The 24,693-nt window shown below is 39.4% G+C and overlaps 1 protein-coding gene across 2 annotated transcripts in view; it reads right to left on the bottom strand.

Annotated features, from left to right (window-relative positions):
• Nucleotides 1-19,505: 19,505 nt before the first annotated feature.
• col7a1 (collagen, type VII, alpha 1) overlaps nucleotides 19,506-24,693 on the bottom strand; it is a 77,359-nt gene continuing 72,171 nt past the window's right edge. For both annotated transcript variants that reach the window (XM_015037447.1, XM_015037437.1), the window contains exons 112-119: nucleotides 24,293-24,346; nucleotides 24,120-24,168; nucleotides 23,901-23,909; nucleotides 21,988-22,071; nucleotides 20,832-20,960; nucleotides 20,422-20,583; nucleotides 19,888-20,070; nucleotides 19,506-19,815 (exon numbers count right to left, since the gene is read on the bottom strand). In XM_015037447.1, coding sequence (XP_014892933.1) covers nucleotides 19,787-19,815; nucleotides 19,888-20,070; nucleotides 20,422-20,583; nucleotides 20,832-20,960; nucleotides 21,988-22,071; nucleotides 23,901-23,909; nucleotides 24,120-24,168; nucleotides 24,293-24,346 — 699 coding nt within the window. In that variant the 3' untranslated portion in view covers nucleotides 19,506-19,786. The remainder of the gene's footprint in view (nucleotides 19,816-19,887; nucleotides 20,071-20,421; nucleotides 20,584-20,831; nucleotides 20,961-21,987; nucleotides 22,072-23,900; nucleotides 23,910-24,119; nucleotides 24,169-24,292; nucleotides 24,347-24,693) is intronic.

Raw genomic sequence — 24,693 nt, 5'->3', positions numbered from 1 at the left:
TGATAGAAAACTGCAGCCGTTTTTTTAATGTGCAAATGTTGCAGAAAGCTTTTGATTTCGTCTGACGCTTGCGTTTGACCTTTTCATGCTAGTAAATAATAAAGTATAACCTTGAACAACAAATATTTAAGGGCTCCAGAAGCAAACTGAGTGAATGCAGAATACACTTGAGCATACGTGAATTACCACAAGTCTGAATCATTTATTTTTGTCTTGACTTGGAGAAATGTGCTCATTATGTTACTGACGATTTAAAACAAGGACGTCCTTGGGTTGCTTGTGGTCCTGGGAAAAATTATATTTCTGCGCATGTTTTTTGTCTTTACCAGAGAAATCTCTTGGACTTGCTGCTCAGAGTTCAAGTTTGGTTCCTTTCGGACCAGAAGGTTTTAGTCAAACCCAGGTGATTCCTTTGAAAGAAAAGGATTCTGCGTCACAGCCTCGGTCTAGACATATAGAGAAAATGGAGTCTCTTCCCACATGTATACAAAATGTACTTGGCAGAAATTCCTGTAGATCTCACAGTGTGGCTGACTGTGTCTTGGCAGCAACAATCACCTTTTTCTGTTCTGATTCTCCCTTCTTGGGGGAAAAACACATCCAGTTTTAGTAGTTCTGTTCTTGCACATTTCATCCAGTCATTGATGTCTGTCTGTTTATCTATCTTTCCCATGGCTAATACATTATTCCTTTAAAGATTTAAATTATGGCATCAATCAAGGATGCAACTTAATGAATAAATCCTCAATAAACAGCTGAACTTTCTTTCTGGCTGAACAGGTTCTCTACAGGTCAATTCAAGTCTTTTGCCGTTTAAATTCTGAAATGAAATCAAAAGGTGCTTCAACAAAGTTTTAGTCTGAGGACGTTCACACACACACACACACACACACACACACACACACAGACAGAAAGAATGAAAGGTAATTCAGTCATTCTTTGCGACTCTTCCCCCCCCCCGACCCTCTTCACGGCCCACCTCCTCATTGAAAATGTGTTCCCCGTTTTTCCACTTCTTGTCTTTCACTACACCACATATTTCACAAGACATTGAGGGCACCCTGCAGATACCCCCGAGCTGCATCTTTTCTTCTTTTTTTTTTTACTCCAGCAAACACTACAGCAGCCCATTGCCCTTGCTACGGATCTGAATCTCTTGTGAAAACAGTCACATACAAATGCAAAGCTAGCCTGTGATTAGGAGCATCTGCCAAACACCCACGTGCCATATGCCTGCGCCTCTTAGCCAAGGAGGGAAAAATGCAGAAACGCATACAAACATGCACACACGACTCTTAAAAGAAATTGAAAATACATAAATATCATAATATGTGCCTGTTTCTTAGCCTGGTATGGACAAACCCTTGCATCTGAAGTGCACAACTGAACACTGCAGTGCATGCAAAGAGATCCTTCAGTGTGGATTTAGATTGCTTCTCATTTTAAGGAAAATATCTTTTGGCATGCATTTTCTATTTTTCCCGTTTTTTTTTTTTTTTTTTTTTTCCATCCACTTTCTCCAACTTCTGATAAAAGCCTCCAGCTGATCCATTTTACAGATTTGAAATATTTACTGCAATTCACTCGAAGGAGAACAGATGGGACATCAACCTGCAGCTTGTAACTGTGGGTGAAGGTGGCGCAGCAATAGCTGAACCGCAGGGTTTTCTGTCAAGAACCTCAAAACCCAACAGAGAGTGACATGTCTGTTCCCCCTCTGCGCAAGATCTCGTATCGTGGAGTTGTTAAATGTCACAACAGAAAGATAGGACTAAAAAGAATGCCTTTTCCCTTTTGATTGTAAAAGCTGATATCAAACTATGACATTTATCTGTGATGTGTTTCCGTAAAGAAGTTTTCTACCCAAAAAAAAAGACATTGTAGCTGCCCTGAAAACATCTCAGCCTGTCAAAGTTTCTCTGCTTATTCTTAGGATCGACTAAAAAAAAAAAACCTTTAACCGAGCTGCAAGCAGCCTTGTTAATTTATGTGGCGAATCTACAAAAGGTCATAATTCACTAATAACTCTGCAAATGTCACTACTGATGGAGAACGACTTTTTCTTCCTAAAGGTATCATCAAAAGCATCAAATTCTTCTCCTACTCTGGATTTGATATTTTATTTACCAACGGGCTAAAGTAAGCCATCTACAGCGTAATCGCGATTCTCCAGGAGTGTGAACGTGAAACATTTGAGTTATTTACGTTATTCACACTGACAAATGCGTATATTTTAGATGCTGAAATGTGGATTTCAGTGTGACAGTAATCTGAGAGATGTTAGCGCTGTTGTGCTGCAGCAAGAATGTTTTATCTTTCTGTGCAGAGTTTGCATGTTCTCGCTCTGTATGCTGGTGTTTTTCTCCTGGTACTCAGGTTGTTTCCCACAGTCCAAAAACCATTCATGCATTTTCTTCACTCCTTCATCTTGCTGGTGGGGCTGCAGCATGTATCCCAATCACTTGGCCAAGAGGTGAAGTTGTACTCTGAACATGTCATCAGTACATCACAGGTCAACAACAACAACAACAACAACAAAAACATACACAAACAAGCTCACACCCAAAGAAAATTTAGATCAGGGGTCACCAATTCCAGTCCTCAAGGGCTACCATCCTGCAACTTTTAGATTCACCTCTGCTCCAAAATGTCTGAATTCCCTCACCAGCATTCATTCCTCTCTGCAATAGGCTGGAAACGAGCAGTCCTCGAGGACTGGAGTTGGTGACCCCTGATTTAGAGGAACCAATTAACTTAACAGTTATGTTTATGGGCTATTTGTTCACTGGGAGAACATCCAGACTCCATCAGAAACAACAGTGGTAACACCTGTGCTTCTGTGCAGTTCATCCAAAAACATGCGTAAGTTAATTAGGTTAGATATGGATGTATGCATGCATGTTTGCATCTGTCTCTGACTGTGTCGTCCTGTCCATGGTGTGCAATGCCTCTCACCCGTTTAGTTTTGAAGATATAGGCACCGACCTCCTTTGAGCATGAGAGAATGAACCTGGTGCAGAAAATGTATGGACAACAATCTGAATGAAACAGAGAAGGTTTTATGAGTGACAGTGGGAAAAATGTGTGGAGTGGACGGGAGGACTGGACCCTTCTTCGTATTCACACGTCTGCTGCTCCAGTCTGTTGGGGTGGAAAAAAGAGCTGAGCTAAAAGTTCAAACTCAATTTCCCAGTTCATCTTCTTTCCAACACTCACCCATTATGGTCATGGCCATAAGTTAAGAATTACAAACTAAAGAATGAGATGCTACAAGCAGCTGGTGTTGGCTTCCTTCGGTTGGTGGCTGGGCTCCATAGTCTAAACAATGACGCCTGTGGACGGGTATCAAACCTCTTTTGGAATCGATATTATTTCGGTCAAAACTAAAACTGACTACTGCAATTGTAGTTAACGGCTGTATTTTATATTTTAGGACACGCATAAGTCCTGAAAACTCTCTCTGCTTTTTCTACCTGCAGTTGTAGATTGCCTGAGGCAGACAGAGCAGCAGCAAAAACCCCTTAAGAGACAGAACAAATCAGCATCAGCGGCCGCAGACATGACGTAAATTAAGCCAGAAGCATTCAGGAAAGGAGGAGCTGTGGTGGAGAGCTGGGCTGAAAGATGGTTTGAAAAGGACGCAGGAAAAGTACTTGGGCTGAGGCATCAGAAAGATTTTGTTCTGTATGAGATTTACAGGCTGACTATGCAGAAGGGAAGAAGATAATAAACCTGCAGCTTATTTGAAATTACTCAGGCCAACTTCTGACGGTCACTCAAGTGAAACTTTCCAACACTATGCATATAATTAACTGTCATTAAATGGTGCTTGATTTCCCTCAACAGAAAATAAGTATAATCAAACCATTTTACCAACAAGCGACGCTTGTGATTTTACTCATACGCTGCACAATTTTCTCGGATCTGAGTCAAGTCACACTTTTTCAGACTTTTTTCAGCAACATGGTGAATACCATTTATTCTTTTTCTACACCATCAGAAGTGCGCAGCTCTTTGTTGGTTCATCATATAAAATACCAGTTAAATCCACTCAAGTGTTTGGTCGTAAACATGACAAAATGTTGAAAGATTCAATTAGTGTGAATAGTTTCATAAGGCACCAGTAGCTTGTCATTGATTATGCGATTATATGTTAACACTTTATTTGACGGGGTGAGCATAAGTCTGACACAACACTGTTATAAACATGGCATGAAGATGAGGGAGTTTTCATGAATGTTTACAACAGCTTCATTTGGTTAATAATGAGACTTTGGCCATTGACTATTTTATTGGATTTTTAATGCAAGTTTTAATGAAATTTTGCATTAATAGTGTCATTATTTACAGAATAATGCAAAGTTGACATTTTTAATGCAATTTTGTGACACTTCATGACAACAGTAAAAAAAAAAATTAAATATTTATCTAAAATAATAAATGTTTGGGGTCCTTATTACTAAAAAAACAACAACAACCTGAACATAAATTGCAATTATACTTTATGTGAAAGCAAACGTTACCTCCTTATAAAGCATTTAGAGCTCCGACCACAGGAACGATTGCCACCTTTCAGGTTTAGAAACATATTTTTATATTCACTCCGAGCATAGTTCATAGACATTATAATTGAGCTGCGTCTTAGTAGTGATTTATATTCACGTACTGCCAGGGTGTGTGCCCTTGACTGTGACTGTGACATGCTGTGGACACAAGCTGACCTTATTACAGACAGACAGGAAAGATCACCAAATGCAGCGTCCCATAAAAAAAGAGAGGCAGCACAAATTAAAATGTCACAACATTTCCACCATGTCACCAACACTGACTCAGCGCCACTTCCTGCTCAAATGAAAGGCACTTGAAAACAAGAGGCGAGATTGATCAGATAGACCTGAGAGATGAGGAAGCAATAAAAACCACAGAGGGATTTGTCATCCACTGAATCCCAATGAATGAAGCTGCTGGGAGGGTTCTGACGCAACGAAATAAACCGAGAAGTTGAAACTAATACAGCAAAAAAAAAAAAAAAAAAAAAAGATGACTTTGCAAATCTGTACCCTAATAGGTGAATGCACTGGATGATATTACAAATAATCACATCCTGATTATGGGGGGTGGAATGTTTGAGGGGGAGAAAAAACACTTTGTGAAGCCACTGTTGCATGATAAAACGACCTTGGGAACAGGTTTGAGCAAAGTAAATGCTGAGCCAGGGGTATGGGGCAGATGGAGGGGATTATCAGTGAGGCGGAGTGAGAAGGGCAGCCAGTAAAGAAAAGTGAAGAGAAAGACAGAGGAGGGAAAAAGGGTACAGAGGGAGAGAGGCCAAGCTCACAGAAAAAAAGGGTAGACTCTGCTCTTTGATCGATACTCCAGCCAATTACCACCCTGCATTATGAATGAAGGTGAACAAATTTACCTTTTGCCAGCACAAAGAGTTGCCACAGAGAGGTAGTTCAGTAAATGCCACCTCTGAGGTGTATTTGTATAACATCATGGTGGCTTTGCTCAGGAGGGGGTGGACTGACAGCTTGACTTATCCCCTCATCAGCGTGCCCAGGAAGTAGCCCTGGACCTGCACAGCAGGCCACACGCTGACAGAGCCCACATGACCCGCCACAGCCAGCCAATCATCTTTAGCTGGTATTTAGAGGTATACCGTAAACTATAATTTTCTTGACACATTGTGCCTCACTGAGAGTCTGGTTGCTGCTTTTCAAATAAGTCTAATGGCCTGTGAAATTAGTTTTATCACTGCACACAGTATGGGCTACAGAACAATTTTTGCCATAGCCAGTGTCCCCCCAAAGGCAGGCTTTGGAAATAAGTGTTTTTGCTCTAATTTACACAAAGTACAGCAATTTAAAACATTTTTCCCCGTTGTAAATGTGCACATCCATTTCCATATCCAGGGTTAATAAATAAGAAATATGGCTCAGTGGATGTTCAATGCGTTAAAGACAAACTTCAATATTGATTTCTTTAACAGAAGAAATGATAGTTTAAATGTTTTTTTAAACATATAAAAATCTGAAAAGTATGGAGTGCATATGCTTTCCTTTATCCAGCTATTTGGTCCACTTGTTCGTAATTTAGTCTCAGTATAATCCAGCCCTTCTGCGAAGAACATTATAGAGCAAACAGCATCATGAAGACTGAGAAACACAGCAGACAGGTCAGGGATGACGTTACTGGGAAATTTAAATCAGGCAGGGACTTTAAAACAAAATCCCAAGAGGCAAGGAGCACACTGATCAGAGGAGCAGAGATTCAGAGTTCAGGTGGGAGACTATAGAGTTTTCACTCATTTCAGCTGTTATTCATGTATGCCACAAATCCACAAAAAATAAAAAAAACATTCAAGAGTGGTAAAAATAGCCATTATTGAAAGATAGCTACAAGTCCCATTTGCAGTTTGCCACATGCCATGTAGAAAACACAGGAAATGTTGTTGTTTTTTTTTTCCCCTGCAAGGACAGAGAAGATGGTCAGGGAAAGTCAAAATCTGGGTGGAGCTACATCTTGAAAGGAGAAAGTCCAAACTCCAATACTGAAATAGATCCTGCTGTAAAGCTTCACAAAAACTTACTGTTCATAGGTTCATCCTGCTTGACTGAGGTTGAACTTTTCTGCAAGGAAAAATGGGCTCTTCCAGTCTCATCTTTCCATATTAAAAGCTGGCAAAGACTTTCCCAAATAGATACAATTTTTACAAAGTACAAACTTCAGGAGACAGAAAACAAATGACCACCATGTTCTACAAGCTCACATTTACTAAAGATTTCAGAAAGACGTGGATAACTTTTCTACCATTTCTGTGTCCTTAATATGAGAATCCAAATGAAACACACCAGAGCTGAATGCCGTAACATAAAATTTTAAAGAAAGCATAAAAAGTGTGTGCACAAGTAGGTGCAGATGTCTGCATGAATACACATTCACCTGTGCACCTGCAGTCATATTCAGTCAAGCCATGTGTGGTTTGATTGAACCACAAAGGGGCTGCATGATGGATGAAAGATGAACCACATGCACTGACCTGACACTTCTACCCCCCTCCTCTGCTGCCTCCACACCCTGACTCTGTCTTTTCTGACCACTTCCTCTGAGGCTTGCTCTCCTGTCTGACATGCATGGTCCCGTCTCCATACCTGCACGAGTTGTTCCTCATCCTCACGCACAGCCTGTCAGTCCTGTCCCATATGCCCACTGAGATACACTCGACTCCTCCTGTGCAGTGGCAATAGTCCTGCCTACCGTACTCTTCATCTCATATATATATATATATATATATATATATATATATATATATATATATATATATATATATGTAGCAAGCCACTATCAATGTCGTTTGCAACGTTTTATAGAAGTTGAGATTGTCATTTGATCCAGGGTGGAGATATCGCTTGAAACCTGTCAGACATTATGTACTAAATCAGGACAAGACCTCAGTTATCCAAACTGATACATCCCTTCAGACAGCTCACACATGCTCGCTCGCTCATGCACACACACACACACACACACACACACACACACACACACGGATATAATTTCCTGTCCTTCCTCACAACCTCCACTTCGAATAAATGGTAAATAAACGTCAGTCACTGTCACACCTTTATCTGTGTTATGACGTTGAAATGTAGCATTGTCACAATTTTTGTTCACAGGGAGCTTTTGAAGTTGGGCACATTTTATTCAATCAATAGGCAATTACAAAGGAAGCAGTAGTGGTTGTGTGAGGCTAGGTAGCAGGTAGAGAGAGAATTATTCATTCAGGCAGCGATCCCGCGGAACAACAACGCAAACGGCGATTAGGGGAATACTGAGTTATATTAAAGATGATCTAGTTTCAGACGTTACGGTGAAATAACACAGAAGTGAGATGGAGATAAAAGCTGATAAACCATTGTGAAATGTGGGGTCCAGCTACATTCAGATATCTCTGAAAAGGTCTAAATAAATCAACAAACTGAGCCTGTCTCAGTGGGACTGGGCTGGCATTACTGGTATAACTGAGCACCGAGGCTGGAGGAGTTAAGTTGTTTCACACCTTTGTGGTTTTATTTCTTGCTGTGGGGTGTTCACTACAAACTGGGATTCAGTTGAAATCTTCTTCAGGGGCATTTTGTCCAGCTGATTATTTTCTACACTCTACCTACTCTGTAACAGACTAAACCGGATTGTGTAACTCCATAACTGTGCTTGGCGCAATTGATCTCATCGTTGATTGAGATTGTGGTAGTTAATTGGTCTAGAGATTAGTTTGAGTCAAAAAATAATTAAAAGTCTGACCAAACAAAACTCAAACGTGGGATCCCTCAAGGCTCCATTATCGGGTCAGTTTTAGTGTGCTTCCCCCTAGTTCAGATCACATATTTATTACATAATCTCTTATAATCATGCTGATGACAATTGTATGTTTTGTTGTCACCACAATGCCACAGTTAGTTATTCAGTAAACTTGTCCTTAAAATCTGACGACATGATTTAAGAAACATTTTTACAGTTGCCAGAAATGCAACAGAATGAATGTATCTTTTCAGTAAAAATAAGGAATGTTCATTCATGTCTTAACGTCTTGCTCCAGCTAAGCACCAAGAGTCAAGTATTGCATTGAAAGAGATGAGTATTTATAGTAGGGAGGAAAATGTTTCTCACTGTACTCCAAGGCAAGGTAGAAGACAATCGGTTTGAGAGTCAGAACCATGTGGCAGGTGGTGAAGGTGAGTATGAATGAGGAATGTCTGATGCATCTTGAAAAGCCTCCTTCTTAAAAGAAACCAAGGAGAAGCTCAGACGATTTCTTCTGGGAGATGGCGATGCCCGGTAAGCACACAAAGTAAGATCTCAGAGGTAATTTGACTTGGAACTATCACAGCAGGTTGGCACTCAGGCTAAGAGGGGCCGTCTGGCAGCTCCTTAAACCCTGGCTGCCTGATGAGTCTGACGGAAATCAGGTGCTCCAGCTGCAGCCTGCTCGGCTCCGCCCTCCTGTAGAGAATCACCAGCTCAGCTGGAAGGAATACAAACTACACAGACAGGAAAAACCTCACGACGGCGACAGTAGAGACGGTTCAGAGTTTCGACTTAATTCAGACGAGTTGAAAGTGATTATTTGCGGCAACAAATTGTAGGGTTAAAGATCGGTGCTCAATGATACTCAGTGCACGAGAGAATTAGGATAAAACTGAAAAAGTATTCAAGCAACCTGCCATGTGGACTCGTGTGTCAATTTTAACAATCAGCTCTGGAAGAAACTCCCTGAAAATCTGAGACGTGCAGAAATTGTAAACTCGTTTAAATCAAGAAGGACTTCTGACCCAGAAATTTTCCCTCAAGGATTATTCTTTCATTCTATTTTTATTGATCTTTGTGACTTTGTTTATTTTCCTGTACACCACTTCGATTAACCTGATTGGAAACGTCACGTGAACATTAGCGAAATTAAAGCATGGTGAATAATGTTTCATAGTGTTATTTCTTCTTCTTAAAAGATTTTTGCAGTTAATATTTTCTTTTTAATACATTTGTTACTCAATAAGGCATATTCAATTGTATCAACATATTAAATATATAAATGTCAGTTTTCTTGTTTCCAGACTCTACACCCAGCTCAGCTACTGTGTGTAAAAGTAATTCTTTGGAGGCTTAAACATATTAAAGTGTCACTGTAGCCCTTTTTGATCAAATGGTTGCCATATATAATGTTAAAGTTAAAAAGTCCATGCACTTTGCAAGAGGACTGTAAGATGCATCTTGCCCTCAGGAAGGCAGGTCAGGGTGCTGCATCAGTTCCTAGCTAATGCCTCATAAGATCTTATCACATTTCTATCTCCCCAACTGTCTCACTGACTAACATTTTCTGACACTCTTTGCTTCCTAGTCAGCTGCAAAATTATAGATTACAGATTTGCTTTGAGTCAATTGAGGAAAGTGGTTCACTGGAGGGGAGAGAGATGAAAGAGGGAAGTAAAAGATGGGAAGGGGAGATTAATGGAGAGAGGGTGCTCGAAACCTACGAAAAATATATCGGACCATCAGAGGCTTGAACCAGAGCCAAAGCAGAAAACGGTCACCTGGATAACGGCAGGAAGAGATGAGAAATTTTGAAACGCTGAGGTTTCCCGAGGGAACCTTTGGAATAATGCTGAGGCACTTTGGCACACAGATGCTCCAAGCTCATCACAGCTGTGACAGAGAAAAAAAAAATAAAATAAGGCTGAGTCATTTGGGAGAGGATAAATTAACAGAGTAAACAACACCTTGGTTGCTCTTTTGCCATGCTAAAGATCAACTGGAGAGAAGAGAAAAAAAAGTGAGGACTGTCAGTATGTTGGAGACAAAATGACAGTATTCCTGTCTGACCTTCAGTTAGCATTTTCTTTCTCAAATTCAGATCAAATCATTAAGCACAAATGTGTCACACATTAATATGGATGCTGTCTTCATGCATAATTAGTTTTTTCCCTCAGTTTTCCCACAACCCCCCAAAAAAACACAGTTTAATTGGAGATTTGACATTATTCCTATAGGTTTGAGTCTGTGCAGTCATAGTCATCTGCTCTTTCATGGACTGCATTCGAAGGCTTCGGACCTATCGATAAATCAATATGTGAACAAAGACGAGACTGTGTGCAGTTCCTGTTCTGGCGTTAAAGTGTTTTCTGTGAAACGTGTCAGTAAAGCCAAGAGCAGCAGAGGGTGACCTAAGATCTATACACCGAATAAAATGCCTAGACTGGCAAAGTGAAGGTCCTCAAGTGAAGGACTTATAGAGAAGAAAGAACCTCTGATGTTCCGTCTGCACCTTGAAACCCGGGGAGATAAAAGAAGGATCAAACAAGGGGTCACAGCATTAGAGAAAGCTGCTGTGAGCAGTGAGCTCTGTCACTGAAGTGCATGTTTTTACTCATTTATCAAACTTTTCTCATCACACAAAAGGACAGCGCCAGTCGGAGGTTTAGATACACTCATCATCACGACGAATTAGGCTGACGCATTTGATGAGCTGCTTTAGTGGCTTGGGAATTATTATAAAGCAAACAACTTTAATAAATAAACTTAAAAAATGTGGGCTGACAACTTTGAATTTACTGTGGATTTTTTTTTTTTTTTTTTGCAATTCTCACAAGATTAGAAGTATACATACAAGCTCAATATTGTTTAAAATGTTTGCCACTTTTTTTGCTTTGTTTTTGGCACAGCAAATCATCAAAAACCTTTAATAGCAAATTAAAATAAGACCTGCTATCTACACATGGAGAAAACGTGGAACAGAAATGATATGTCCCTAGAGTGGTCAGCCCAAAAAACATATTCTAATATTCTACTAATCAGCCGTCCAAAAAAGTTAGAAAGGATTAAGCAAAATCGAAAGTACTTGTAGGTCTTACTTGCCTCATTCAATGTTAATGTTTATGACTCAACAATAAGAAAGAGAATGGTTGTCATAGTGCTGACATAAAAGGACAGGGAGACTTGTCTCATATTCGGAGTGAAATAATTCACAAGAATTTAGCAAAAATATTTTAGAAAACCAAAGCACCATATCGACGGCACGCCTGGCGGCAGCGGTGTGACGTGGGCCTGGTTTGCTGCTTCAGGATCAGAATCTGTTATTGATCGAACTGTTAATTTTATTCTCAAGCAGAACATCCTGAGCAGCTTCCTCCCTCAGTCTAAAAACCTGGCCGCTGTTGGTCTCTTGAAATAACACTTAGGCATGAGTGTGTGCATATTGTTTGTTTATCTCTGTGCTTCCTTTGTGATGAACTGGTGTGCTTTCCACGGTGCGTCCCTGGAGATGGACACCAGCTCCCCTCAGTGCAGCTTTGGCAAGCAGCTATAGACAATGGACAATGTATTTTTTTCTATTCTTCCACTAACTGACAGATTTGAACAATGAGATCCTTTTTATTCATTGTGACCTCTCTGTTTAACATTTTTGTTCTCTACAAACAGGAAAAAAAAAATCTGAAAAAAATCTTACTGGGGTAAATGAGCTTTATTACCGGTAAATAGAAACAGATGGTAGATGTGAACTCAAGAGATGCTTTAGTGAAGTTTTAGTCTGAGGGAGTGAACGCTTGTAAATCAAAGTTATTACAACGATTGTTTTTATATTTCATTTACCATTTTAACTGAGGTTTGTAGACCTTTGAGATCTACTGTGCAAAACCTCCACAAACCTCAGACAATGTATTGACCTCCTGCTAGAATAACCTATTTTAACAAAATAATTAAGTTTACATAATCCACCCTACTGCTTTAAATTGAAAGGCAACATTGATGTGTAAAAGTACTAAGTGTGATTGAAAGTTCTCCAAACCAAACATGGAGAAGCATCGTTCAGTTTTTATGCACCTCTAATCTGGAGCTAACCTTCAGAAAACTGCAAAGCAGCTGAAACACTGAGTTCCTTTAAATCATGGTAATAAAAAACCCCACCTGTTTAGAGTTTCCTTTGACTAATAAAGACATTGATTAATGCTAGACTTAATAATAATTATTCTTAATAATTCTGATTTGAAAAAGAAAATGCATTTCAAATTAAAAAATGCACTTGAAAAACTTTGATTGTTTGCTGCCCTCAACAGAATTGGCTATTATGTTAGGTTTTTATTTTGTAAAGCACTTTGAACTGGCTTGTTTGCTTTAATGTGCCAAACAAATGAACATTAAATGCAGTTTTGCTACCTTTCATTTGTACGTTTGTGATGGTTGGACTTTTTCAGGTCCATGTAAGAAAACATGGCTGTAGATGAAGTAACTTGATGCAATGAGAAGGTTTCTATGGACTTTTGCTCTAATATTCCCTAATATTTGCCCTCAACTGATATTTCAGCGATATAATGACAGAGGAGACGAACCGAGTGTCAAACTACCTGAGCTGAACTCCAACACAACCACTTCCTGCACTTTTTGAAGATGAGCAGTATTTTGCGCGCATCTGACTCAACCACAAGACACAAGTAATATGGATCATCTGAAAATGGATAAAAGTGAGACAGAGCACATTCTGACATGTTTCATCGCTATAGCAACAGCCTTTGTACTTGTGGATGGTAGTGGGTGGCAAAAAAAAAAAAAGAGCAAGAGTTAGAGTGAGAGGAGTGATGGAGAGAGGGAGAAGTTGGCTTGCTCCTCTCTGTTGGCGAGCTTCTACCAACGCAGCTCTGTGCCAACTCAAGACCCCGGGGGCCTTAACAGTCAAGGTCACTGAAGAGGAAAAAAAATGAACAACTCCTGGACGTGTTTCTGCATAGTTTGTATCCAAGAAAGAGTGTGAAGAGCAGCTCTGGTCCCACGCAAGGCAGAGGGAGAGACTATTGTCCTCACAGCGTGCGCATGATTGTTGTCTACAAGAACTGCTGCATACGTGCAGAAGGACTGAGGTGGATCGCAGGCACTGTGCATCAAAAATCAGTAAACCGCTACTTATTTCTTGTTACATTTCATCTTTCAATGATTTTCAATGAAGTGTTCTGACTCCTTAAATGTCCCTTTACTTTTGCACATTACAACCACAAACTTCAATGTATTTTTAGTGAATTCTATGTGTTTGACCAACACAAATTAGTGCAAAGTTACGTAGTTTTGAAAGGTTTTTACTACAAACTAAACTTTGAACTAAGTGGCATACAGACCTATTCAGATCTCATGAGGAAAAGCGTCTCCACAGCATGAAGCTGCAGCCACCATGGGTATCACTATGGTAATGGTGCATTCAGGGTGATGTGGGAATTGCATGCCAGAAGTTTAATTTTGGTCTCAGCTGATTAGATGATCATTTTTCACATTTTCTGTATCCCTTACAAGGTTTATGGCACACTGTTGCTGAACATGCAGTCCTCTTGAAAGAGCAATAAAATACATAGATGTTTTTATTTGTATTTTGGCAAAACGTGGAAAAGTAAAACGAGAATTACTGCCTTTATAGTAAGTTTAGATACCTCATGCAGACATAACATTATGGCCACCAACAGGGAATTATGAGTGTAAGTAATTGTACAAAGCATTTTGGTGAAGTTTAAACTTGCCAGTTCAATATGCCGCTGTGACTTTTGTCCCCCCCCCCCCCCCGAAAAAAAGATATTTCTGTAGATTAATCACTCCCCTGCTAATAACAGCATGTGGTGAATATGCAGTCTCTCCATCTCAGCAGGAAGAGTGGGTGGATGAAAACTGCATGTAAATATTTTTTTAAAAGTTGGAAGTTCAGACAAGCTTGCCAGTCTGGCTGGGGGCGATGGTCTCTGTAGGAAGCAAGCTCACACCAGAATGGAGTCTTAATTTGTCTCGATCGAAGATGTTTTTGGGGGAGAAAATTTGGACCAAGTCAAAACTTGTGTTGAATGTTTTTTGTAATTTGATTTTTCCAAGCCAGAAAACTTTGGAAAATCTTTGTATTTCCAGACGTTTTTGCTTATTGGTAAATCACAAAAACCTTAGTCTTACTGTCCATTCATCCATCCACCAGTATTTTAAGATTCTACATTTAAACCCTGATCTCAATACAGTCATTTTTTTTTTTTTTTGACACTTCAAGAAATCTGGTCAGAGCATAGAAGAGTATGAAATTTGGTCAGAGAAAATCTACAGAAACTTTCACTGTTTGGCATCTTGCTATCAAACTTTTATCTCATCATTTTAGAACAAACAGCCATCAATACAAATTAGCAGATGTATGCAGTGACACAAAATTAAACTGTGAAGTTACACCAAGAGCAGTATTAGTACGTGGAGGACACAATAATGTCATGGCTGTGCATGTCACAGTGAAAGCCCTTCCTAACCGGTGGAAAAGTGTAAACCAAGTTAGATATGGTTATTATCCCCCCCTTCCCCTTCCTATCCACAGAGACACACATTAGTAATCAGTCTTCTACACACACAACCTCCCACCCAAGTGTTTATGTAGACTCAGACATGCACCTACCATCTTTATATGTCCTTTTAAAGACTTGTGAGACAGCTCAAAAGGCTTTAGTGGATTGCATAAAGCCGGCTGTTACGGCTGCTGAAATCAGTGATGGCTGCTATTTTTAGAACATGCGAAATGTATCTGTACCAGCGAACAATCTCACACATCCATACGTACAAAGAGGCGGACGGAAAAAGAGAGCACACAGCACATGAGGAGATTTACAGACAGAAATAAAGAGGGACGTCAGATTATGTGCAAATTTAAACATGCGGTATCTTCTCATTTTCTTTTCACTCCAGCAAATTGAAACGTCAGAATGACGAGGCTTTAGTAGACGGAGGCGTGTCGTTGTAGGGTGCTGGTGCTTTGAAATATTAAAATTCATTATAAAGCATCGGGTAAAAGGTACATTTGAAATGGTTACCCTGCACTTATGACATGCTGCACAATAAACAATAAAAAAAGTAAAAAAAAAAAAGAAAAAAAAAAGAGGATGGCCTGTGTGGTTACATAACATTTAAATCACATGAATATACAATATCCTCCTAAACCTGAAAAATTCAAATCAGATAAATAAGCAAATACAATAAGAGAATATCCCTTTTATAGATTTTCTTCTCTTTTTAAAGGATGCAATATTTGCTGAGGAATAAATTAGGACAACCCCACACTTAACCCCGCTTAAAATGACTCGGGTTACACACAGGTGCACATGATTAAAGCATCGTTACTCAGCGTTTTGATGGAGGTTTTCCCCATTTAAGCACAACACATTTCGCTTGGTGTACAACTTTTAAAGAGCGAGCGAACACCTTGCGGGGATCTAAAGAGATATCCGAGGCTTTCACAAAGAAAACTGTAGCGGCTTACGAGTCTGGGGACGGGATTTAAAAGAGATCTCAGAAGAATTGAAAATCTGCCATTGCACTGTATGGAAAAACCGCGGGAAGACACTCAAAGCAATCACTAACAGGTCCAGATCTGGCAGTAAGCACACATGAAGGCTTTTAATTGTAAAAGCAACGAAGAAGAGATGATGAACCGGGAGGAGTGTTCTGCAATTTGTTCTCGTCGAGAGCTTTGTGGCAGCCATCTGGAGACAATCAGCGGCTTGTTTGCCAAGACAAAATATCTAAGCAAGAAGAAGTGAAATCTTTAGTAATCATCCGTAATTCAGGGTTGACGCCAGTGTTCCTTATTTTATGTATGTCCTCGTGAAGAAAATAACAGAGTTTCAGCCCAGCTGTTTAGGGATAACTATCCACCGGCATCTATTTTCTAATAAAAGAACTGACAGCTTAAAATTGATGCCTACTCTCTGATTACAGAGTAAGTTCTCGCATAATAAAACGCTGAATGACACACTTAAGATCCCATTGCATTCTCTTGATATCGTTTAGCATTTTGTTAAATCGGACCATTTATGTGAATCCAGCCTCTACAGCAGGGGTCTGAAACTCCAGTTTTTAAAAGGAAGTGTAATAGGTCAGTAAAACAAACAAAAAAACAAAAAAAACAATGTTGAGTAACAGAGGCCTATTATTCCCACACATTCCCACAGTTCTCAGACCTTTTTAACTCAATCTTGTCATTGGTGTTTGGAGGCTTTTCCACCTCTTCATCCTGACATGTAACATCTCTCTCCCTGCACCGCAGTCCTGTCCTACCCAATATAACCACCGCCCGCCCCTGATGAGATGGCTTGGATAAGACATGAATTCAAGCTGAGGTGAAGGAGTTGATAAAGTTGCATGAGGTCTAATGAAGTCAGACGAAGCAGATACGGAGCGAGCGTGTCACGAACCAGGGGAAATCAGGTGAGGGCAGGGAGCAAAGGCAAACACGGGAGGAGGAGGAGGAGTCGTGGCTGACAGCCGTAAAATCTTCTCATTAATAAAATCTGCTGATGAAATTACAACCACTAATAAGTCACACTCCTACACTCGCACTCGTAATTTCCTTTTTTTTATCTCCTCAAATTCTCCACTGAGAAATGATCTCGTCATCGTCGCCGTTTCGTGAGATTTCAAGCTAATTCTCAAGGTGCTGATTTGTTAAGAAAACTTTCTCACCAGTTCAAAAACATCTGTGACAGAGGATGAACAGAACTGACACCAGTACCACTGAAACATTTGCTTTATTAGAAATGCATAGTTGAACACCGACAAACCACAAAAACACAAGCTTACACCTTCAACACACAGTATAAAAATACCTTTAAAAATAGCACCTTTTCTCTGGCAGGTAAACATGCAGTCATGAAAATAGACACAACTTTCCCCCAAAATAATGAACACACCAATATATACAACAAATTACTGTGCTTGATACTTCATTTTTAAAAACAGATGTTAACACGATACACAGAATAACATAGTCATGCTTGCATAGTTATTTCGGTGTGACGAACAGGAGGGTATTTTGGTCCTGCTCATCTGTTTTTTTTTGTGTTTTTTTTACATAGAGAGTATGGGTGCATCAGTGTGGTTCAATTTAGATTTTTATGCATCTGGAGAACCTGCATGGAAAACTCTGAAAAATAAACAACGTACAGCAGATGACAAACCTCATATATTGGTCCCTGGATATAAAAATAAATGTGAAGAAAATAAATGAAATGTGCACACAAGCTCTCCAAACTTGGACCCAGACGGTTATTACTAAAGCCGTACTGAAGTTATCTGAGTTCTTAAGCATCATATCACGAACGCAATAGAAAACTGCACACAACTTAAGTCGGATAGTATTATGAAAATAAACTAGGTACATTTTGAACATTTACAGTAAGAACAATTCGATGCTGTAGCTTTCAAAGTTAAATGAGGTGGTGGAAAGCCTTTTGCTTCTAAATAACCCTGGAATACTAAATTAAAAAAAGATTTTATTGTAAAAATCAATAAAATAACTACTTTTAGTTAGCGCAATTCAAAGATAAAATGACAAAAATAAGGCATAATGTATTAAAACAACATTTTAATTTTCTTGGGAGAAGCTGAATGGAACAAAACTTTAAGAAATAAAAACTTTTCACTTAACACAGTTAAAATCACAGGGTAATATTTGCAATTCAATCGTATCAACCTCCTGGTTGAAAAATAAATGTTGCCTTTTTCTCATCTTTAAATGTCTCAAAGACGGATACAAATTTAGGAAATTATACCCACAAATGTCTTATCTACAAAATCAGCAAATAGTTTGATAATTTCAGAAAAAATTCAACCTATTTCACATTTTGTTCCTGAATTCACAACTTTTCTCCGACTGCATTCTCCATCATGCCTCGTTCATACGGTGCTCTGCAAATTCTTCCATAGCAACTGAACTTTTTAACATTTTGCCACATTACAACCACAGAGTTCAAATTATTTAGACTTTTTAAATTCAAATCTAAGAAGTGTGGTGCTCATTTGCATTGAGTCCCATTTGCTCTGATTCACTTAAGTAAATCCAGTGCAGCTGATTGCTTTATCCAGTCCTGTAGAGTTCGCCTGTGTGTGTGTGTAATTTAATCTCAGTTTAAATAAAGTTGTGAAGGTTTCAGATGTTTGTTAGTGACCAATGGGAAACAAACAGCATCGTGAAGACCAAGGACCACAGCAGAGATGCCGGCGATGATTTGTGAGGAAGTTTAAAAATGGATTAAACTGGTTCTAAAACTGTTTCCAATTGGACTGGTCCTATTCAGAGAAACAGCCAAGAGGCACACGGTAACTCTGGAGGAGCTGCAGAAACCTTAAGCTCAGGTAGAAGAATTTGTTGACAAGACAACGATTAGCAGTGCTCTCCATAAATCGGTCCTCTATTGAAGCAAAAAGAAAATTGCTCCGATTAGGATCGCTTGTGAAAAACTGGTGGCCGTATGCCTAAAACAATGTGAGGATAATTTTCTTCTGCAGAGGCTGGTCAGAGTGTAAGGAGATGAATACAGGATAATTGAGCTTTTAGAGGCTGTAAAAGGCTGAAAATTGGGGCAAAAGTTGATGCAACAGACAACCCCCCTATATATGGAGCCAGAGCATCTCTATTTGATAGAATGGCCCAGAGTCAAATCCAACTGAGTATGTATGGACAGATTTAAAAAAAAAAAACATTGGATGCTCTACATCCAATTTACTGAGCTTGAGATAATTTGGAAACAGGGATGAGGAGAAAAATCCATCTAGCAAAACTGGCAGAGACATACCCAAAAAACATGCAGCTGGGATTGAAGACCAAGTCTGCATGCAGCATTTTTAAAAATTTAATTTTGAAAAAAATAAAATAAAACATTAAAACCCTGCCTCATATTCTTTCCATTTTACAATTATGCACTACTTTGTGCTCATTCATTACATAAAATCCTAACAGAATATATTAAAGATTTTGGCTTAAACATGACAAAATGTGCAAAATGTTCAAAGGGGTGTGAATACTTTTGAAAGGTAAAAAAAAAAAAAAAAAGGGAAACAGTGTCAGGGCCACAAAGACCAGAATCCACTGGTCCAAAAGTGAATTAAAAGATAATGAAGACATGGAAAAATAAAAATCAACTAACTTAAATTACTTGTAATTTAAGTTAGACATTGCGGCGGCAATGTCTAATTGAGAGGACTAGCTCTGCAGTGGTGAAGTCTTAAAAATTGACAAAGACAAATTTTCGGTGTCAGAATGACAAATAAGGATTTGTTATTACACTGAAAAAATGATTCTGTTTCGCTAAATATCCACTTGGAAGAAACGCGGCCCTTTGAAAAACAGTGTAAAGTCCCACTGGGTGTAAAGAGGCAATAAATAAACAAAGACCTACTGACATCTGAAACATAATGAGCTTTAAAAACATTCTTGTGGCGGAGGAGAAGGTAGCCACAATCACCGTGTCGTCTGTAAGGGTCGAGGATCTGCGAAAACACAGCCCTAATTAGATCCTGACCCTTAATATTTGACTAATAACAGTTTGTTCCTTCATGTACCTTCGGTCTCCCGGAGGCAGGCCTGCTCACACTCCTCCAGGTGAAGGAAGCGGTTGTCGTTTCCTTTGCAGCCACTGTAGATGAAAGGCCTGCAGGCTCGAACCTGGCTGTTAAAATACCAACGCAGAGTGTACTTCTGACAGCTGCCCTCATCCATGGGCAGCAGACAAAGGTCTGTCGCACCTGCAGAACACACGCGTGTAAAAAGTGTGCATGAATGAACGGCAACAGAGCGAGGGATGAGCGCGGTGCTGGTAAAAGGGAATAGAGGCAGAGGAGCAGTGAAAGCGAGGGGGTTGAGACAAGCAGGCACGGTATGTACAATAAAGTTTTTTGCAAAGATACTGCTTTTTTTTTTTTTTTTACCTGGATGCATGCACGAAATCAACTACTTCATGTGAATAACTATTAGAAAGTCACTAACAAACACGACTTGCCTACTGCAAGATAAAAACAGAACCAAACGTCAGACATGGACAGCAAAATTCACCCTGAATTTGTACCCAGAATGAAAAATAATATGAATTGCTTTACCTTCCTCTTGCACAGCCCTCTTGGGCCTGACTGATCTGGACTTGTCTGAGGCCAGAGGTGGGACTCTCACTTGTTTCTGACCAGCAGCTGTTTTGTGAGCGCCGGCAACGCCGCTTGATTTGCTCGGATCGGCTTTGGCAGCTTTTGTTTTAAAATCCTCGCCTGGTGATGGAAGCGGAGACGGAAAAGATTTACAGAGACAGAAAACAAAGACGTGCCATCATTTCAGTGATTCCAAGGGCTAATGCATCCTAACGCAAACTGAACGTCACGGAGACAGGATGATTGAAGCTGCACAGCTGCAGAAACAAAGACATTTAGGATGAGATGGTAAACTGTCTGGAAATGAATTAAAGGCGCAAATTATAACTTGACTCACAAATTACAAAACTTTATTAAATGTATAGTACCTTCTGTGAGATTGGCAGACTCTGTGGAGAAGTAGAGCGTGTCGTCCAAGGGGTCGTCCAGGGCCTCGATGGAGTAGATGTGCTCGTATTCGGGGTCGTTGGTGTTTACCACCACACGCAGCTCCCGGCCTGACACAGGAGTGGCATCACACTGATCAAAATCCTTCATCTGACTCTGAAACTCTCCAGCCCTCAGACAGAGTGAAGAGTAATGATGACTCGCAGTGCCAACAGAGTGTGTGTTCTGAGCCTTTCAAGTTTTCCACGGCAGAGTCTGTTTCCAGACCCCTTTTTCTCAGAAACATGAAACTTGATGATCGTTACTTGTTAAAAAAACCCAACATTAATTTAGTTAAGCATTGGCCTACATCTTATACTGGAATTGGTGTTGCTCATTTTGTTTATTTTTGATAAGTGACATGCAATGTTACTTCATATTTCTGTGTTACTTATATGTTTTGTTTACGGCTTATCGTGTCATCTAACTGAATGCTTCGTTTAAGGCAGTTTATTCTAACACAGTAGTAAAGGACATTTGCAAATGGAAATCCTGAAAGGTGTGTAGTTTTGTCTCACATTCCCTTTAAAGCATCGCGTTAGACTCTTTGAACTGATTGTGTTTAGTAAACTTGATCTGGAGTTTTTGATTAAAGGCCAATGAAACTTAAAGAAGCACAGTTAAGTGCTGCTCACCAGGGAGTTTGTTTAAACTGGAGATTTGTGAATAAATGAAAGCTCAAACTATCAAAGTAATGTGGCAAAGCTAAGAAGATAAGTTCAGTGAAAACAGCACTTTCATTGTGGTCATCACTGCCTTAAATTCAAGTGAAAACTTTGCTGCTTGCATAACATGAATATTGGAGTTCTTTTTAGTTGTTTTTTTTTTTTTTTTTTTATTTTTTTTATAAGAGCTTTTAAATTGCTCTGTCGGCACTGTGAGGTCAGAACAGTCATTAAACCGTACTCTTGTATTTGTCTTCACATAAAGTGACAAATACACTCTGGGTCAAAAGTGGAGTCCTCTGTTTTCTAGCTCAGAAAACCACCCAGTTCTCAGAGGTCTCCACTTGTGTCACCACCAGGTTTTGCATGTTTGTTAATAACGAACAGACAAACAGACTAAAGTCAGCTGCAGAGCCGTGGGACAAACACTCACCCTTCTCACCGTTCAGAACCAGTTCTTGCTCTGTTGTAGGTCGAGCCCTGAGTGTGGGCTGGGACCGAGTGTCAGGGCCTGAACCTGAGAGAGCCGGGCAGGAGGGAGAGGAACATGGGTGCAAAGGAGCGAAAAGATGATCCGGAGAGCGAGAGCGACCAGGTAGGTGACACAGAAAAGAAAAATAAAATGAGGAAATAAGAAGAAAGACATAACCTTTTGGCAGCATCGATGCTTGAAAGTTTAGGTAATCTTTGCATTTTTTTTTTGCATAATAAGGAGACCCATTATTGTTACATTTTCATGATCTCAAAAATTAAATGCAGAAATCTTATTCGTGCTGTTTCATCCTCTCAATTTTAGCTGATTTAACGTTGAATTTAGAGCCTCCTGAAGTTCCCTTCTCATAATTAAACAGCAGAATGAAGCAGATTTCTGAATGATGCAAAAGAAAACTTTATAAAGCTGAAAATGCTGACTATTACTTTGTCAAAATAAAGTAAAATGAAATGAAAAACAAACAGCTGCTAAATAAGAGAAGAAATAGTCTAAATATAGATATAAGGTTAAATTTGAGATATCATTTGTAGCAAGTGAAATGGTTTGGGGATCTTTCACTGCACATGAATCATTTTACTTTTTGTCACTTGTGTCTTCTATGTGGGGTTTAAAAGATATGCATGAGTTTTATTTGTTGTACTGGCCAAGTTAAAGTTCTGACCTGAACCCAAAAGAAATCTCGCTGTAAGAAAAGAGAAGAAAAGCTGTCCTATAATTCCTCCAAGGTAATCAGCAATTACTGCAAACATTTAACACTCAGCATTTCTTCACATGATATAATGCATACAGCAAAAGCTGAACTTTTTTTCCTTTGGATCATTTCAACTTCATTTGATCCTTTTTATTCGACTTTCATAAAATAATCTGGTTCTGAATCCCATTTATGCAAAAAGACAGAAACATCCAAAGAGTTTATAAACTTTCAAGTCCCGCTGCATAACATTCATCCATGCGACCTATGAACAATCCCAAAAGCACCACAAAAAAAAAAAAAAAATCAATCCACCAAATCTGACACAAACACCACATGAAAGGATTCACCAATTTCTCCCAAGACTGATCAACAGAAACAATCTTTCCAAAATTGGCCTAAAATCTTTGTTAGGTTGTTAATTATGAAACGTAAAATATATATGTTTTTTTCTGAAAAATAACACATTGATTAAACATGAGGAGAAACTGACTTTGGCTACTTTCTCTGCATATTCATTAGCAGTCTGCTTCAGCATCACTTATCTCATGTTGGTGTTGTCCTGCATTCATTAACAACTTACACAACAAACACATTAGCTTGAATGTGGGTAAGTACCATCGTTTGGGAGGTTTTTGCTAATTTGCATTTTTATTTATTTACATTAAAACGGGCACAAGTTGAATTTTATGCAAATAATTAACTCCTGGAGTATTAAAATTAATCAAAATGAAATATGCATGGGGTCACATTGCTTAAGAAAACTGTCTGTGGAGTAACTTTGTTTAATAAAATATGAAACGCACACTCTTTTTTTTATCAAGTATAAGTTCATACAGTTTTGCAAAATTAGTTTTAAAATATTTTGGTTTATGCTTTTCTTCATATTTCATTTGTATCAAACATATTTTCACAACCTGGTTGGTTTAGAAAGTGTTTTTTTTTTTTTTTTTTTTTGTAAACAAAGGAATAATTTGAAAACTCCTTTTTGCATTTACTTGAGACATACATCTCCGATACCGAAGTATTTCTCTGATCTGAAACATTATCGCGTGACAAAAAAATCCAGAACAAAGGGAGTCGACAAGCGCTAAATACTTTCTCACTGCAGTGTAGCTAAGCCTTTTATGTCTTGCTTGCTGCAGTGGGGCGGCTCACTCACCTCCACACGCTGAGCGGATCAGTCAAACAGACCGAGGGGAATCAGAAAGAGAGAAAACGGCACAGATCAGTTTTGAGAAATGCAACGTTGCTGCAGTTTTTCCACGGCTTCTCGTAAACAGTTTCAAAAGTACTGTGACTCATGCTCTGTTATCGAGTTTGGAGTTCAGCTTGGAGGACAACATTGTTTTAAATTTGCAGCGTAAGCTGACGGACTCACCACAGTGCTGTTTCATCTCAGCGCGAACGTACTCTCTGATCTCATCCTCCTGAATATAAAGCACGGGGCAGACAGACAGAAACTGTATTATGAAGCAGCACAGCGAGAACTCTGCGGATGCGTGTCATTTCCTGTCTTCACATTGAGCCCTGCGGTAACGACGCCGCACTGACCATCATGCCCGGCTCTCCTCTGTCTCCCTTGGCTCCATCTGGTCCCATGTTTCCCTGCAATGTGGACAGGTTTTAGGACATGCAAAGAGAGACTTTCAGGGAAGTGGCTGCATAGACTCGGGCCAGGTTCCACGTTTGAACAAAATCAGCAAACAAAGCAGGAAAGTTAAATCAGCAAAAGTGACGTGCACTGAAGCCGTCGACACAGTCGCATCGTCACATGAACTAAGCTGAGCTGCAGCTCTGCAAGAGCAAAAGAAATGCAAAATGCAACTTTAAAGTCTGAGTGTCGTTTTATATAATCAGCTTTTTGGTCCAAATACCATCAAAGCTACTTGTCAAAGCAATAAATATAAAAAAATGAAGCATTTCTGAAAAAAAAAAAATTATATATATATATA

Source organism: Poecilia latipinna, unplaced genomic scaffold (assembly GCF_001443285.1).
Source record: "Poecilia latipinna isolate Pla-1442-1.1 unplaced genomic scaffold, P_latipinna-1.0 Scaffold24, whole genome shotgun sequence".
Taxonomy (NCBI): domain Eukaryota; kingdom Metazoa; phylum Chordata; class Actinopteri; order Cyprinodontiformes; family Poeciliidae; genus Poecilia; species Poecilia latipinna.
Note: the sequence above shows the minus strand (reverse complement) of the source record. Positions and strands in the feature narration are given on the sequence as shown.